The following is a 17,719-nucleotide window of genomic DNA, read 5'->3' as shown; positions in this document are numbered from 1 at the left end:
TCCATGGATCAACAAAGGTGGAAAGAAGAGGAAACAAGAGCCGGCGTGGTTAAAAGGTGAAGTGAAAGAGGCTATTGGAGCCAAAAAAGCATCCTTTAAAGAATGGAAATAGGATCCAAATGAAGAAAATAAGAAGAAACACAAGCATTGGCAATTTAGATGCAAAGCATTGATAAAGACAGCTAAGAGAGAATATGAAGAGAAAATTGCAAAAGAGGCAAAAACTCATAGTAATTTTTTTAGATACATCGGAAGCAGAAAACCTGTGAGGGAATCTGTGGGACCGTTGGATGACCAAGGAGTGAAAGGGGTGCCCAGGAAAGATAAGGCCATAGCGGAAAGACTGAATGAATTCTTTGCTTCGTTCTTTACGGAAGAAGATGTAAGAGATCTACCTGAACCGAAAATGGTTTTCAAGGGTGATGATGCAGAGGAACTGAAATAAATCTCAGTGAATCTGGAAGATGTACTAAGCTAAATCAACAAGTTAAAAGGTGATAAATCACCAGGACCGGATGGTATACATCTCGGGGTACTAAAAGAACTCAAACCAAAGAAAAATCCAACAGAAACTGCACTGAGACTAGCAGCAAGCAAAAACCAAAACAACTGCAGGCTATTTACAAGATGCAGGCACTATTTATTTTAACTGTAATTGAATATACAACCTTATTGCCAACCAAGGGACCCGACATGGTCCGTGTTTCGGAAAACACACCTTCCTCAGGGGTCCATGGTGGATAAGGTTTTGTAACAAACAGCATAAAATGGAGCAAACGAGTGCCTGGATAAGTGCAATGCTGGATTTTAGAAAAACGTTGTGGTGTAGGGTCAGATGAACCCGAGCTGGGCTTTCTTTTCCAAACTACCGTCCTCCATGCAGGAAGGCCTGGAGAAAGGCTTGGCAGTCAGATCTCTTAAGATTCAGGTGGCCAGCCTTTCCTGCTTCAGGACTAGGGCAGGCAAAGTTTCTGTGGCTTCTCATCCGGGTGTCTCCAGATTCTTGAAGGGAGCATTGATGCTCTGCCCTTCAGTGCGGCAGCCATTTCCTATGTAGAATCTTAACATTGTCTTACAGGCTCTCTCTCTAAGGCCCCGTATGAGCCTTTTTTGTTGGAAACATTTAAGGCCCCATATAAGCCTTTATCAGAAGCATCTCTCATGGATCTTACCTGAAGAGAGTCGTCTTAGTAGTGATCACCTCAGTAAGGGGGGTTGTTGGAGCTATAGACTCTATCATATAAAGAGTCTTTTCTCAGAATCACAGCAGCAGGGGTGTCCTTGCGCACCATGCCTTCTTTTCTACCAAAAGTGGTTTTGACGTTTCACGTCAATCAGGAAGCTTGACTTCCTGCATTTCAGTCCATAGGCAAGAAGAAGCAGGATAAGTTTTGCAGTTGCTGGATTTTCAGAGAGTGCTTCTCTGCTATCTAGAAGTGACAAATGACTTTTGTCTTTAAGATCACCTGTTTGTCTTATCAAGCTCTAATCATAAGGGAAGAACAGCCTTTAAGGCTTCTATATCTCCGTAGCATATATTGGCTGTGGTAAACACCTGCCAGTGACCTTGAAAGCTCACTCCACCAGAAGTGTGACTTCATCTTCAGCAGAGTCCAGGGCTGTGCCGCTTGATGAAATTTGTAGGGTGGCCACTTGGTCCACTCTTCACACCTTTATGAAATTTTACAGAGTGGACATGACAGCGCAAACAGACGGGGATTTTTGATTCTCAGTGCTATTTGCAGGCTCATTTGTCCTGCCCTAGAGTCAAGGGACTACTCTGGTACGTTCCATCCTTAAGAAAGCATATGCTGTTTGCATAGGAAGGAAGGCTTAGGTACTTACCTCGATAATCCTCTTTCCTGTAGAACAGCACATGATTCCTTACCCCCTCCCGCCCTATCAGATGAATAAAATGCCTGTGTTGGAGTAAACATAAAGTATGACGGCAGAAAAGGGCCGGTGGCCCAACAAGTCTGCCCACTCAAGAACCCTCCCTCCCTTGAGAATCTATCTTTTAAGCATAACTCTGTAGCAACCCCATCTGTTTGTCCCATCGTCTCTTGAAGTTGAGCACGCTTCTGGCCTCGACCACCTGGCGTGGAAGACCATTCCATCGATCAATCACCCTTTCGGTGAAGAAGTATTTCCTGGTGTCACCATGAAATCTTCCCCCCTTAAGTTTTAGCAGATGCCCTCTTGTCGCCGTGGGACCCTTAAGAAAAAAAGATTTCTTCCTCCACTTCAATGCGGCCCTTGATGTATTTGAATGTTTCTATCATGTATCCCCTTTCTCTGCGCTCTTCAAGAGAATATAAGCGCAGTCTATTCAGACGTTCTTCATATGGGAGATCTTTAAGTCCTGAGACCATCCTAGTGGCCATTCTCTGAATCGACTCCATTCTCTTCACATCCTTTTGATAATGTGGCCTCCAAAACTGGACACAGTACTCCAGGTGTGGTCTCGCCATTGGATCTGTATAACAGCAGTATGACTTCAGGCTTTCTGCTGATAAAGCTCCTTCTGATGCAACCCAGCATTTGTCTAGCCTTTGCTGAAGCTTTCTCGACCTGATTGGCAGCTTTCATATCTTCCCGGATGAGTACTCCCAAGTCCCTTTCTGCAACACTTCTTGTTAAGTTTTCACCATTCAAGGTGTATGTTCTGCATGGATTTCCGCTTCCAAGATGCATTACCTTACATTTTTTGGCATTAAAGTTTAGTTGCCAAGTACTGGACCATTGTTCCAGTAAAAGTAGGTCCTGCTCCATAGTGTTAGGCCTGGTTGCGCTGTCAGGTTCTGTTGCCCTGCCCACAACGTTGCATAGTTTAGCGTCATCGGCAAATAATGTAATTTTGCCTCGAAGTCCCTTACAAAGATATTAAATAGCATCGGGCCCAAGACCGAACCCTGTGGCACTCCACTGGTCACTTTTGACGTTTTTGAGGGAATACCGTTTACCATCACCCTTTGAATTCTGCCGCTAAGCCAGTCTTCTACCCATGCTGTCAGTGCTTCTCCTAGTCCTAAATTGTTCATCTTGTTCAATAACCTATGGTGTGGGACACTATCAAAAGCCTTACTGAAGTCTAAATACACAATGTCCAGGGACTCTCCCCCATCCAGTTTTTTTGTTACCCAGTCCAAGAAGCTTATCAGATTGGATTGACAAGATCTTCCCTTCGTAAAGCCATGCTGGTGGGGATCCCTTAATCTTTCGTCATCCAGAATCGTGTCCAATCTGTTTTTAATCAACATTTCCATGAGTTTACTCACTATTGATGTGAGACTCACCGGTCTATAATTTTCAGCCTCTGACCTGCATCTCTTTTTGTGGAGCGGGATAACGTTGGCAGTTTTCCAGTCCAAAGGAACTTTTCCCTTGCTTAGGGAAAGATTGAAGAGCTCGGCTAACGGTTCTGCCAGGACATCTCTCAATTCCAGAAGTACTCTAGGGTTTAGATTATCCGGGCCCATAGCTTTGTTTACTTTTAGTTTTGATAGCTCTTGGTAGACGTTGCTTGCAGTAAATTCCATATCCCGGTATGGGTCCTCCAAGCTCCCCTTTGTCTGTAGCTGAGGTTCGGATCCTGGCGCTCTGCAGGTAAAGACTGAGTATACTCTGGGTTTGAATTTCCAGCGGCTTGCCCCATGGCAGCTAAAAAGATGAGAAGAAAATTTTTGGGTGGCAGAATATCAGAGTAACTCCAATTAAAGTACACTATTTGTGAAGAACTATACAAGTGTTAGTGCCAGTTGCATACAGGTAAGTGGAGAGGTTGGTTCTACCTTTGCATTGCCAGTTCTTATTGAAATATTTACTGTCTTTTGTTTCTTATTTAGAGCAGATTGCAATTAATATTACCATGGAGTTCCCTGGACCACTCCTTGTAATTTCTCTTTTAAGTGTTATCACTTGCTTTTGGTACAGACTGAAGAGAGGATACTGTCCAGGGAGACAAGGAGGTGGAACTGAGAAAAATGATCGACATCTGCAGTCCCAACTCACGAGTTGGGGTATAGAACTCATCCATAAGAAATCATATGCTATTCTACAGGAAAGAGGATTATCAAGGTAAATATCTAATTCTTCCTCATATTAAAAGAAATGAGAAGCCAACATAAGATAAGTTGTGTTTTTATTTGCTTTTAAAAGTCTACATCCAAGAAAATTTGATGAGTAAAAGTAAACTTTATCTACCAAAGAAATTACCCACATACAAATCAAGTTAACAGGAAAAGGCATACATAATGTATCAGTAACCTTAGCCACAATTGAGAATCAAAAAAAGAAAGCCTGGGAAGAAGGACCAAATGGGGGGGGAAAAAAGGGGAGAAAAAGTGAAATTTATCTCAAATATTTATCATCTTATACCCCTGGACTGCCTTTGATTAGGAGCGTTCTGTTTAGCTCCTTCTACAGCTGATCCTTGCCCCCAGGCTAAATGATAATAGCTGTAAGCTACACCTGATTTGCCAAAAGAGGGGGCGACTGGTACAGGCCTTGGAAAGAGTTCAAGGAGTTCTGTGATTTAAAGGTGATAATTACATTACATTACATTAGTGATTTCTCTTCCGCCACTACCCTGCGGCTCAAGTTATCTTGAGATAACTACAGGAGTAGCAGCAGCTGCTGCCAGGGCAATCCTACCTGTTTTCAGGAGCCAGGTGTAGCCAATGGAGGGAACTCTTAAAGTGAATAACAACATTTTTGTTAATTAAATACTATCCCAGCTTGAGTGTGCAACACTCAGGAGCAACTTATTTCTAGAAAGAAGTCTTTCACAATTGATGATTTCTGAGTGCCAGCCAGGATGCTGGATTAGGACAATCTTTATTATACAAGTGGTTTATAGGTAAAAGGCTGGGGGAGGCAGGTGTCATTTTTATAATATCTTTGTGTGTTTAGATAGATTATATAAAGAGAGAGAGAGTGTGTGTGTGTTAATATACACACACCTTTTTCTGCACCTTTAGTCTCAATATAACTCTCATTATTGTACTCAGGCAGCTGTTTTCATCTCCTCCACAAGCCTTGCTACAAAATCCACAAGTACGCACCTTCTTTCGGTCATTGTCACCGGAGTCCTTGCATCCTCAAGGTAAGGTTTCTGTTCCAGCTAACTGAACACACTTGGAAGTAAACATATGCTGGTTTAGATAACAGATTATTGCACTGTGATCATGTTTTTCTCCAAGGACAAGCAGGACATAGTCTTCTCAAATGTGGATGGCATCACTAAAGGAAGCCCCTTGCAAATACTGCCCAGGATTCTAACGCTTTTTGGAAGCCTTTTGGCAGGCCCCACTGCACATGTGTGTGTTTTTTCCAGCCTGCCTGATTTGCACAGGACCCACAGTTTAATTTCTTCCACAGAACAGTGAAAAAGTGTCTTCTGTCACTGTTGTGTGTTTTTCTCCTCAGAAAGTTTATTTCCTATCTGCCTCTCATTTTTGCCCAGTAGGACCTCTTGTCATTATTTTCATAGCGTTTTGGCTCTTTTTTAGTTTGGGGGGGGGGGGTTCCCCCCCACATGGTCTCTTTAGGTTTGAGCACCCAGATGATATTTCTTAAAATAAATAAATTACATTTTACAATTGAGACATTTTTATTTCACTTTGGCTATTTTTCCCATGATGCCCCAGAAACCTTCCAGTGGGTTTAAGTAGTGCACAGACTCTGGATCATGTCCCTATGCATGGGATCGACCTATAGTCAAGTATATACAATAATTAATTTAAGCAATTCTTTATAATCTTTTGATACTGGGTCAATTTTTCAGCTTAACAAAATTTATTTGAGCTAGTGATATGGCTAACATTTGTTGGCTTGGTTTAATGATTAAAATACCAAGCCCAGGCGTTAGGTCTATTTTCAAAGGAAGGTTAGACATTTCACTTTGACTTCTTTTTCTGTTGATTTTCAACACACTTCAGATTGTGGCAGCTGAAAAGCCATGGAAATGCTCCACCATTACCCATACAAAGGGTGGACGGATGGCGGTGTCAGTATTATCCAGATAGCAGTTGAAAATCAATACTATGTGGATAAGCTATGCAGTTTAGGGCCTGAACATTGCAATTGGTGTTTAAATTAATAAGCTGACTACTGCTGCTGAATGTGTTTTACTTTCTTCAAGCAGCATCCTGGCTTTTTTTTTTTTTTTTTTAGACAGTCACTTTATATGTCAATACTTACATCAATAGATATGCTGTCATAAAGACTATTGCCAATGACTTATCTTTTCCTGGATGTCCTTATTTTCTTGCTCTTTGATAGGCAAGATCTGCACCGGTTTGTAGTCAATGTAGAGGGAGACAGTGTTGGCTGGATACACTGAGGTCAATCTTGTGCCAGTTCTAGTCATAGTTACCCAACTTGTACATTTCTAAACACTGCTCTCACAGCATCCTTGGTCACTTCAATAGCACCATATTTAACTGCTTTGTTGTCTCCATCCAGTCCAAGACCCACGAATAATGTAAAAATACTCTCCCTACTGATTAAACATTTATATTTGACTAACAGTGCTTTCAGGGATCAATTTTCTACTAGCTCATGTACTTGTAAAGCACAAGGGTACTTTTTAGCTTTTGTGGGTAGGTGTGGTTTCCAAGACAAAGTAAGTGGGTAACTTCATATCCTGTATGCTCTTCATATCCTGTAAATGTGTTAATTTCAATTTTACCCACTTGGTAGTAACTTTAAGTGTGTTACTCAGTTGTCTCCTTTATGGAATGTGCTACTTTTGACAATCCAATATAAAATGAGTTTTTAAATATATCCTTGAAGTCAATATTAGTATCATTTTTTAAAGTTTAATACCAAATCTGAACAAGCAGGTCAAGAGAGGTGTAAAAAATTTGTAGTATGTGTAAGCTTGAAATGTTTTGGTTACCTTCAGAACTTTCTTGTAGTCACGCTGTGATCCTTTACATGAAAAAGGTTAGAGGCTCTGGTTTAGAACATATGCAGTAAAAGCATCCATGTGCGTGTGTACTTTATACCTACTCTTTTCAACATGTAGCTGTGAGGAGTAAAATAGTGCATGTACGGTACTTATGAAAATCCATGTATGCATTCTATTTTCTTCCTTCTCAATTTAAGTAAGCTTCTAGGAATGTCTTCTCACAGACAAACTACAAGGAGCAATGCTCAGCGACTCCTTTTATCCAACTAAATTGCTATTAGTGAAAGCTTTGGAAGATGTTATCCCAATAACATAGCCAATTTTAGACCTGTCGCAAACATCCCTCTTGCTGCTAAATTAATGGACGGCCTGGTAAAAGCTGAACTAAATACCTACCTAGACAAATTCAACTTTCTGCAGAACAACCAATCAGGTTTCAGACCCGGCTTCAGCACCGAAACAATTATGGCCTCACTCCTAAACCACCTACATTCCCTTCTCAGTCAAGGCACCAGTGCAATGATTCTACAACTGGACCTAAGTTCTGCCTTCGACCTAGTAGATCACACCATCTTAATGAACTGTTTAGAATCCTTAGGCATCACAGAAAATGCTTACAACTGGTTCCAGGAATTCCTCGAGTTCACATTCTATCAGGTATTCAAAGAAGACAAATTCTCCTTCAGCTGGAAAAACAACTGCAGGTTACACCAGGGCTCCCCGCTGTCTCCGACCCTATTCAACTGTTTTTGATGTATTGGGAATGGAACTTTTGTAAGGGGAGGGAGGGGTTGGGAGGGCTTTCTAACTTTATATCAATTGTTTAGATACTAGGAATAGTTCATAATATTCAAAATATTATAGAATATAGGTATTGGCTGAAAAGTTATATTTGTAATGATATATGAAAGTTAATCAAGTGTATATTTATAAGTTCAAATGATTTTTCTTATACACTTGTTGTAATATGTAAAAATGAATAAAGAATTTAAAAAAAAACAACCATCTACCTTATCACATTGGGACACCTGCTATAAAGCCTAAAACTCAACTTTTACATTTATGCTGACGACATTACTGTAGTGCTACCACTAACCTGTCTGTCGTCAGACTTTATTAATCTCTTAACCAACACCCTAAAGCAAATAGAGCTTTGGATGACGGCCTTCAAACTAAAACTGAACACAGGAAAAACTAAATTTTGTCCTGGCATCTCCCAATGAAAAGATAAAAGACAACAAGATTCACGTGAATGGCCGTGATTACGAAATTGACCAAACTATAAAAATACTAGGAGTCACCCTTGACAAACACCTAACCCTGGAAAAGCATACAGATTTAATGTTCAAAAAAAGTATATCAGTCCTATGAAAGCTCCGCACCATTAAAAAATACTTCGATGATTCATCCTTTCAATTACTTGTACAATCATCCATCTTGAGTACGCTGGATTACTGCAACATTGTATATCTGGGAGCTTATAAGAAGACACTTAACAATCTGAGATTAATTCAGAACACTGCGGTCCGGCTCATCTTTGGTTTAAAAAAATGGGAACATATCACTCCATACTTCCAGATACTCCACTGGTTGCCGGTGGAATCCAGAATACTCTTCAAGTTTGCCTGCATCAGCTACAAAGCTATCTTTGGGATGCTACCAATTTACCTCGCCTCTCAATTCATCCTCAACAGCTCTAATAAGAGCTCTCGCAGAATAAATCTCCAATTACCCATCCCTGAAATCATGTCTTTACAAGAAGTTCCTAGACAGAATGTTATCATTCCAGGCAGCCAAACTGAACACATGGCTCGTAAAACCCATTCTCAAGGCCACTTCTTACGCCGACTTCAGAAAATCACTGAAGACCCGTCTCTAACAAATTCTAATTCCTAATTTTTGCCCAATCCTCAGCCATCCTCATCCCAATCCCCAATTCTCTTGATTTTAGATTAACTCATCCTTCCCATTTGTAAAGGTATTGTAAAGGTAAAGGATGGAAGACCACAAACTGAAACTCAACCCAGACAAAACTAAATTCATCCTCCTAGAAAATAACAAAATCCCAACCATAACCAACTTAGAAATCAACTCTATCAACTACCCTTTGCAAACCACCCTAAAACTTCTAGGTATGACTATTGACAAAGGCTGCACCATGCAACCACAAATTAACAAAACAATACAGAAATCTTTCGCAGTTATGAGAAATCTTAGACAAGTCTGAAAATTCTTCGAAAAACACAATTTCAGCTCCTAGTACAATCTCTAATCCTAAGTATCCTAGACTATTGCAACATCCTCTACCTCCCCTGCCCTGCAATAATGATTAAACAACTACAGACAATTCAGAATACAGCTCTGAGACTCGTCTATTCATTGAAAAAACATGATCACATTACTGAGGCATTCATCAATTCTCATTGGCTTCCAATCCAGGAAAGAATACAATTTAAATTCTACTGTATACTATTTAAAACTATAAATGGAGACAGCCCAACCTACCTAAACGACCGCCTCATCCAAACCACCTCTACCAGGCATAGAAAAACACACACCCCATTCACTTACCCCCAATCAAAGAAGTAAAACGGAAAAAACTATACAACGGACTACTGGCCACTCAGGCAGCGAAGATAGACAACCAAGTCTCCAACCTATTGACAACAACCACAGACTACAAGATGTTCAGAAAGGAAATAAAAACTATACTCTTCAAGAAATCCCTTAATAAAGCTTAATACCATGATAAAGCTTAACCCCCCTCTTACCATCCCCTCCCTAACCCCAGATCCTACTTTTCCCTCTCTTGGAAACCTTTTCTGATCTAACATTGTAACCCTTCTTCCATAACTCTTTTTGTAATCCGCTTTGAACCGAAAGGTAATGGTGGAATAGAAATCTGTAATGTAATGTATCCACCCAAATTGTTTTCCCCTGTACCCCAATCTCTGACTAGATACTTCCTTTTGATTCAAATCATCTTGGTTCTCTTCCATTTGCAATTTGTATCCCAGAAAGTACTTTTTCTGTTCCCCTTACATCTCATACACTCATTGTATGTATCTCATTGTAAACATAAGACCATAACATAAGAACATAAGACTTGCCTCTGTCAGGTCAGACCGGAGGTCCATCGTGCCCGGCAGTCCGCTCAGGCGGCGGCCCCTCAGGTCCAGGACCTGATAGTGCTCCTACCCTAAAACTCACATACGCTTTTCGCTTTTGTCCTGTTGTAAACATCTCTTACTCTCATTGTATATAACTTGTTGTAAACCGCTTTGAACTTATGGTATAGCGGTATATAAGAAATAAAATTATTATTATTTTGATCTTCCAGTTAAAATGATATTGACCCTTTCATGGCACAGTACGGACCAAATATCAATTTCCTGTACAAACAGCATACAATTCCTTAAGGATGGGGTTGTATACCCCAACTCTCAAGTTGGATTGTAAAAAGTATCGATCATTTTTCTCGGCTCCACCTCCTTGTCTCTCTGGGTAGTGCCCTCTCTCTTCAGTCTTAACTTCTACAAGCGAGTTGTGAAGGTGTCTTGTCTTCTGCTGTGCACTTGATTTGTTATCTTTTTTGAGACTTCCCTGTACTAAGAGGTTCCCAGTAGTCCTGGGACAGTTCTTCTTGGGAGAAGGGTCAGACATTGGGATCTGAAGCCAGGAGGACCACACTTTTAAAAGAGCACCTTCCTGGCCAGCCTGCTCCTAATACTTGGAGCTTGGGAACAGGTTCCCTGGGAGTGGTGCTCATCCTTGCGGAGTCAGGCACTTGAGCGCAAGCTGATTAGATCTCGCAACTAGCCAGGAGGCTTGGTGAAGGTTGGCTACGTTTACCCCCCCTCTCCCTCCCACACACACCCGAAGAATCGTGTGGGAGAATGAGGGGTCGGATTTCAGGTTTTGGAACCTAAATAAAAGGTATCCTGAAGAGACAAGCCGCTAGAGCCACTCTTGCTTGTCTTGTCTTCTCCATTTCCAGCTGCAGTGAGAAGCTGATGCAGGCACAGCACATGGCAGTTCTGAGAAAATTGGAGTAAGTCAGAAATTGGCAAAACTAAGGTTTGCTGGGATTATCCCAAGGGTCCTCCACCTTTAAACAGATTGTAATGGACTGCTCAGGTGATTTTACCCCATGTCATGCCATATTCGTACTGGATGGGCGCCTGAGTTGGGGGCAGGAACCTTTGTCCCTCTGCGGACCATGAGTTGTAAAAGGCGCGAGAGCTGGGCCTCAAAGAGCCCTAAACCGTGACTGAGTGTTGTCGGCAAACCACTGCTTTGTGGAAGCGCCTGACCCTGAGAGGAGGCAAATTTCAGACCGACAGAGATCCCCGGAGTATCTAGGTCAGGTCTTTGATCATAATTGGTGACCCTGATGTATGCAGCTTACCAAAAATATAAATGAACACCCATAGGGTATCAGGGAGGTGCACAGAGAGGGCTACTTCCCCCCAAATCTAAAGGTACAGGGGTGTGTGTGGGGATGTTGGGGGTATGGGGACATCTGACGCAGTGAAAGGGGGCTCTCAGGAGGGGGGCTAGGGGGATCAGGTGGGAGGGAGAGAGGAATTGGGGATCTCTCTACTGGTTCAGCCGATTGTGGCAGGGGAATCCCCGATTTACTGAGTTGGAAGGACTTCCCGAAGCCCCGGTTTCAGGAAGTCCAATTGACTCAGACTGCATCTCCTTCACTTATGCCCAGTCCAGGCTGACTCTTGAAGCCATATCATGGAGCCATGGCTGTGTCTAGCTCACTTGAGGTCAACCTTCATTGAGGAGCTTTGCAGAGCTGCAACGTGGTCCACACATTCACATATTGCTACTGTCTCGAGCAGAATATTCAGTGTGATAGCTGGTTTGGTCAGCTAATTCTGCAGAATTTTGTTTGGAGTCTAGAATACAGCTCCGTTCAACTAGAGGCATTGTTTATTATTTTAGGCTGCACCTTCACAACAGGACTATTTTTATTGTTAGTGTTGGTTCTTGTTGATCTTGCTGTTTGGAGTCCCAATTTGTAGTTTTTCCGACAGCCTTGGTAGCTAGAGATTCCCAAGTGTGAGAATCCTATGTCCTGCTTGTTCTCTAAGCAAGTGAAGTTACTCATCTGTAGCAGTGCTCTCCAAGGGCAGCAGGACAAGTATTTTCACAAACCCTCTTGCTTTCTTTATGCTTTTTTATCCGAGTCCCTTGCAAGTTATGTAGGTGGGAAAAGACTTGTGCATATATGGTGGGTGCTTGCTAAAGGCTTCCAGAAACTTTAGAATGCTGGGCAGTGTCCACACTGGGGCTTTATCAGTGATGCCACCCATCTGTCAGAATACTTGTCCTGTTTGTCTTCCAAGAACACTTGCTATAGGTGAGTAATTCCACTTTCTGTTCTATGCAGGTAATTTACAGCCCTGTTTGAAGGCTTCTGAGCACTTCAAGGAGGACAGCTCTGAGGCTTCAAGTCAGGAGGAAGGTGAGGGTACTATGAGCAGGGCAGCTCTTAACTAGAGAATGACACAGGGACAAAAATTGTCCCTGCCCTTCCCCTCCCTCTGCGGGCTTTGTCTCTCCTCCCCCCACCCCATGGTTTTGTCCTCATTTGCACAAGTCTCGAACACTTATGATTTTGCACATGGCTCAAACGCCTATGATTTTTTTTTTCTTCTTTAAATTAAAGTATAAAAAGGGGCAATACTCTGTACAACTGTTTATAAATCGCAAACATGAACCTTGCATTTTGATCTGGTTTTGGTACAATCTTCCCAAAGTTTGTTGCCTGTATTTTTACATCATCTTATGAGGGGGAGCTGAAAAGTTCTCAGCCCAACCAACTGCCTAAATTCTGAGTATTATTTTGCCACTATAGCTGAAAAGTGTGAAAGTGTGAAACTTTGCAAAAAAAAAATAAAATATATATATATATATATATATTATTTTTTTTTTTTTTTTAAGTTTCAAGTTTGCAGAAACATGATGCTATGTTTTGACGTTGTTTCAGATCATTGATTGTACCATGTCAACAAAAAGTGTGAAATTTTCAAGTGTGGAACTAATCTAATCTAATCCTTGATCTTATATACTGGATCATTCCCCGAAGGGACTCGAACCGGTTAACAAAAGATAATCTCAGAGATTAGTCATGAACAATAGAAAAATAGAATAAATAGCTATCAATGTATAAAGATTAAATGAGAATTCTATCAATTATCTGAGCCGTCATGAAGTTCCTATTCCTGCAGAAGAAAACTCCAAAAGAAATCCATGGATCTATGATGCAAACATTGAGTGGCAAATGACCATCATTCTCCACAGTGAAGAAGTAGTGTGCAAACTTTAAACGTGGAGAGTCTGAGACTGAAGATGCAGCACGGTCTGGGAGACCTCAAACAGCATCTATTCCTGAATTGCTGACCATATCCATGACCTGATTTTGGCAAATTGGCGAATATCAGCTAAAACAATTGCTGAGACACTACAAATATCCAGGGAATGTGTTGGGTTTACAATTCATGAGCAGCTGGATATGCAGAAGCTGTCAGCTAACTGTGTGCCCAAATGTTTGAATGCTGATGAACATAAGAACCTAAGAATATCCTTACTGGGTCAGACCAATAGTCCATCAAGTGGTAGCCCGTTCTCACGGTGGCCAATCCAGCTCCCTAGTACCTGGCCAAAACCCAAGGAGTAGCAACATTTCATGCCACCGATCCAGGGCAAGCAGTGGCTTCCCTCATGTCTTTCTCAATAACAGACTGTGGACTTTTCCTCTAGGAAATTGTCCAAACTGTTCTTAAAACCAGCTACACTATCCGCTCTTACCACAACCTCTGGCAATGCATTCCAGAGCTTAACTATTCTCTGAGTGAAAAAATATTTCCTCCTATTGGTTTAAAAAGTATTTTCCTGTAACTTTGAGTGTCCCCTAGTCTTTGTAATTTTTGACGGAGTGAAAAATCTATCCACTTGTACCGTTCTACTCCACTCTGAATTTTGTAGACTTCAATCATATCTCGCCTCAGCTGTCTTTTCCAAGCTGAAGAGCCCTAATCTTTTCAGTCTTTCCTCATACAAGAGGAGTTCATCCCCTTTGTCATCTTGGTCACTCTTCTTTGAACCTTTTCTAGTGCCGCTGATGAGAAACAATGAGTGGAAACTTCCAAGTTGATCTTGCAACATTTTCAGTGAGCTAGAGCCAACTTTTTGGAACTAGTTTCTGTTGTTAAAACAAGGTTACGCCACTCTGATCCTGAGACAAAACAGTAGTCCGTGCAATAGTGGCATTCAGGTTCTCCAAGGCCAAGGAAATTCAAGACACAAAAGTCAGCAAGAAAGGTCATTGCCTCAGTTTTTTTGAATTAGGAAGGTGTTGTAATGACTATCTTCCAAGGGGCTAAGCAGTTAATGCAGAATACTTGCTGCACTGATTACAAGAGGCATTGAAACAAAAGAGAGGGAAGCTGCAAAAAGGAGTTCTTTTTTGCAAGACAATGCACCTGCTAACAAGGCTGGCAAAATGATGGATGTTTTGACACTGTTGGGGTTTCAGTGCATAGACCATCTCTAGCCTACTCACCAGATCTTGCTCCATCTGACTATTTTCTGTTTTCAAACCTTAAAAAGAGTTTGAAAGGGCAACAATTTTCAAGTAATTCGGAGGTGACTGCAGCAGCGGAACAGTATTTCAGTGACCAGACATCAGATTATTTTTTGTAAAGGTTACAGAAACTTAGGAGTGAATACGTGGAATAAATTTCATGGCTCCAAGTCATTCTCTTCTTGGTTGGGCTGAGAACTTTTCAGCACCCTCTTGTAAACTGTGCAGTGGATGAACAGGAAAATAAGTATCTATTAAATAATATTGTTAAGGTTCCGTGATGCCAGCAACAATGGATGAATCTGTTGCAATAATAGTAAGATGCTTGAGCAACTGGGCATATGATAAAAGGGGTGTCAGGTCAAAACCGTGGAAGACAAAGGCGCGCGCCGATAACTGAGCGCAGCGCGGAGGCGCGCGCCGAAGAAAATAACTGTTTTTAGGGGCTCTGACGGGGGGAACCCCCCACTTTACTTTACTTTACTTTATACAGATCGCGCCGCGTTGTGGGGGGTTTGGGGGTTGTAACCCCCCACATTTTACTGAAAACTTCACTTTTTCCCTAAAAACAGGGAAAAGGTTAAGTTTACAGTATAATGAGGGGGGTTACAACCCCCCAAACCACCCACAATGCTGCCGCGATCTGTATTAAGTAAAGTGGGGGGGCTCCCCAACAAAACCCCCCGACAAAGCCCCTAAAAACTGTCATTTTCTTCGGCGTACGCCTCCATCTCGCGCTCAGTTGTTGGCGCACGCCTTTGTCTTCTGCGGTTTTGTCTATGAACCGATAGAAGGATGTTGCAGATGATGGTAGTCTGATCATCAGACAAGACTCTTGTTGCACATCAAAGGCAGACAAGATACAAATTAGAGAATGACACGGGGAAAAAATCTGTCCCCGTCACCGGCCCACCATCCTCTGCACTGCCCCGTCACCGCCGTTCCCTTCACCGCCCCGTCACCGCCACTGCCATCCCATTCACCGCCCCGTCACCGTCCCCGCTGCATCCATATAAGCCTTAGTACTGTAATATTTAGCTTATTCCTTTCTTATAAATCAAAGTTCCTGCTGCTGAACTAGAGAAAGAGATGTTCAGCTGGCAGGGCTTTGTTTATAAATTTTTATCAACACAACTAATATACTATTTTATCCTAAAGCAAAAAATAAATAAATAAATATAATTTTTTTTTCTACCTTTGTTGTCTGGTTTCTGCTTTCCACATCTTCACATTGAATTCCTTCCATCCACTGTGTGTCTTCTCTCTGCGTCTTCCATTTGCTGTTACTGTGCCTCTCCCTTAACACCCCCCCCCCCCAATTGGTCTAGCACCCATCTTCTTCCCTCCGCTCCTGCATAGTCTGGCATCTGTCTTCTTCCCACTCTGTCTTCCACATTTCCCTTGGGGGTCTGTTCCTCTCCACCCTCCTTCAATGTCTGTTCTATTCCTTTCCACCACCACCCTTCCCTCCCTCCTTTACCATCTGTTCCTTTCTACTACCCTTCAGCTCCTCTCGCGTGGCCTATCTACCTTCCTTCCTCTTATTTTCATGGCACGTTACAATGTAATTTGTGCAAGCCACTGGAGCCTGCAAGCTCAGTCCCTGTCCCATCCCCACAAACCATCTCGCTTCTGTGCTCCTATTTTCTCCATTTCTAATATCTCCCCTATGTATCTGTCATTCCCCATGGCATGTCCCCTTTATGTCTCTGTCCCTATGCCCCATGCACATAATTTCCCCTCTTTCTGTTACCTTCCTGTGTCCAGATTTCCCCTATCTTCCTATTCCATACCAGTGTGTCTCTTCTTTTCAACCCCATCTAGCTTTTTTCTCTCTTTCTTCCCCCCCCCCCCCCTGCTTCTAGCATCTGGCTCACCTGCCAGTCCTTCCCTTTCTTTCCTGCTGTGGGTTTTTCTTTCCGACTTCATCCCCTTGGCCCAGAATCCTTTTCCCTTTCACTCCCTCCTTCCAATTTGAGCCGGGAACACTAGCGATCGCACGGTCCCCGCAGCCACTACCTGCCTGCCCAATCGATCCTAGTGTTTAGCCAGCTCTCTCCCTTCTCCTCACCTTAGTTTATAGGTTTTCTTTTTCGGCGACCTGCACGCTTTCCCAAAGAGCCGCGCACGCGCGGCTGCTCAGTGTTCAATCTTCTGCTCTGCTGCAACTTCCTGTTTCCGGTTGCGTCAGAGCAGAAGATCGAAACTGAGCAGCAGCGGGTGCGCGGCTCTCTGATAGCGTGCGGGTCGCCGAAAAAGAAAATCTACAAACTAAGGTGAGGAGAAGGGAGAGAGCTGGCTAAACACTAGAATCGATTGGGCAGGCGGGTGTGAGCTGCGGGGACCGCGCGATCCTTCATGCCTCACTGCGGGGACAAGACCATTCACCGCCCCGCGGGCGGTGAATGGCCTTGTCCCCGTCGCCGCAGCGACTGCTAGTTTTCTTCCCCGTTTTCGGCGGGTGACCCGCTGCTAAAATGCGGTGGCCGCGGGTAAACCGCCACCGTGTCATTCTCTAATACAAATGTCTTAACAGTTCATTTAACTACAAAAGCAGCTTCTGCAGTTTTTTTAATCATTGAATTCAGTTGCCAATTGTCTAAGACGTGTTGAGTTTTTACATATTGATGTTGGTCTCAAGTTTTGAGAGAAAATGGGGACAAAGCTTGTCCCTGTCCTTACCCCTGCCCTGCAATTAACCATAGGTACCCATCCCTGTGTCATTCTCCAGCTCTTATCCAAGTAGGAAGGCAGATGTGCTGTGCTCTGGGCTTTAGTGTGGCAGGGTTTTTGTATTGCCCCTCCAATAAGATCTGTTGTGCTGTCAGTTTTTTTTGCTTGGGGAAAGGAATGGCAGTGCTGAGGCCAGACATCTTTTCTTACATGTTGAAAGGTAGAGCCTCTTTCTCAGGTTTTGTTTTGGTGTCTCTTGCCCACCCCCTTCTCTCTATAATTTATACTAAGATTAGAGCTAACAGGTATATTATTTAATTTATTAAATGTGGTATACTACCTCTCATCAGTAGCATCTAGATGATAACAATTCAATTTATTTTGTTTTATACCAACATTGTTTTTTAGACAGTGGATGGCTAGATGCTTTGTTAGAACTGAATCTTTGAGTGCTTTTTCCTCACTATCCACCCAAAATAGACATTTCTGCAGTGAGTGTGAATTAGAGAATGACACGGTGGTTGTTACCCACG

General features: G+C 42.5%; 1 protein-coding gene across 1 annotated transcript in view; it reads left to right on the top strand.

Moving 5' to 3' along the window:
- Positions 1-17,719, top strand: part of ZCCHC2 (zinc finger CCHC-type containing 2) — a 192,666-nt gene that overhangs the window by 87,982 nt on the left and 86,965 nt on the right. The window contains exons 6-7 of the mRNA XM_033929327.1: positions 5,010-5,104; positions 12,318-12,392. Of these exons, the coding sequence (XP_033785218.1) occupies positions 5,010-5,104; positions 12,318-12,392 (170 nt within the window). The remainder of the gene's footprint in view (positions 1-5,009; positions 5,105-12,317; positions 12,393-17,719) is intronic.

The sequence above is a fragment of the Geotrypetes seraphini genome, chromosome 2 (genome assembly GCF_902459505.1).
Source record: "Geotrypetes seraphini chromosome 2, aGeoSer1.1, whole genome shotgun sequence".
Lineage (NCBI taxonomy): Eukaryota > Metazoa > Chordata > Amphibia > Gymnophiona > Dermophiidae > Geotrypetes > Geotrypetes seraphini.
This window is presented reverse-complemented; position numbering and strand designations above follow the sequence as displayed.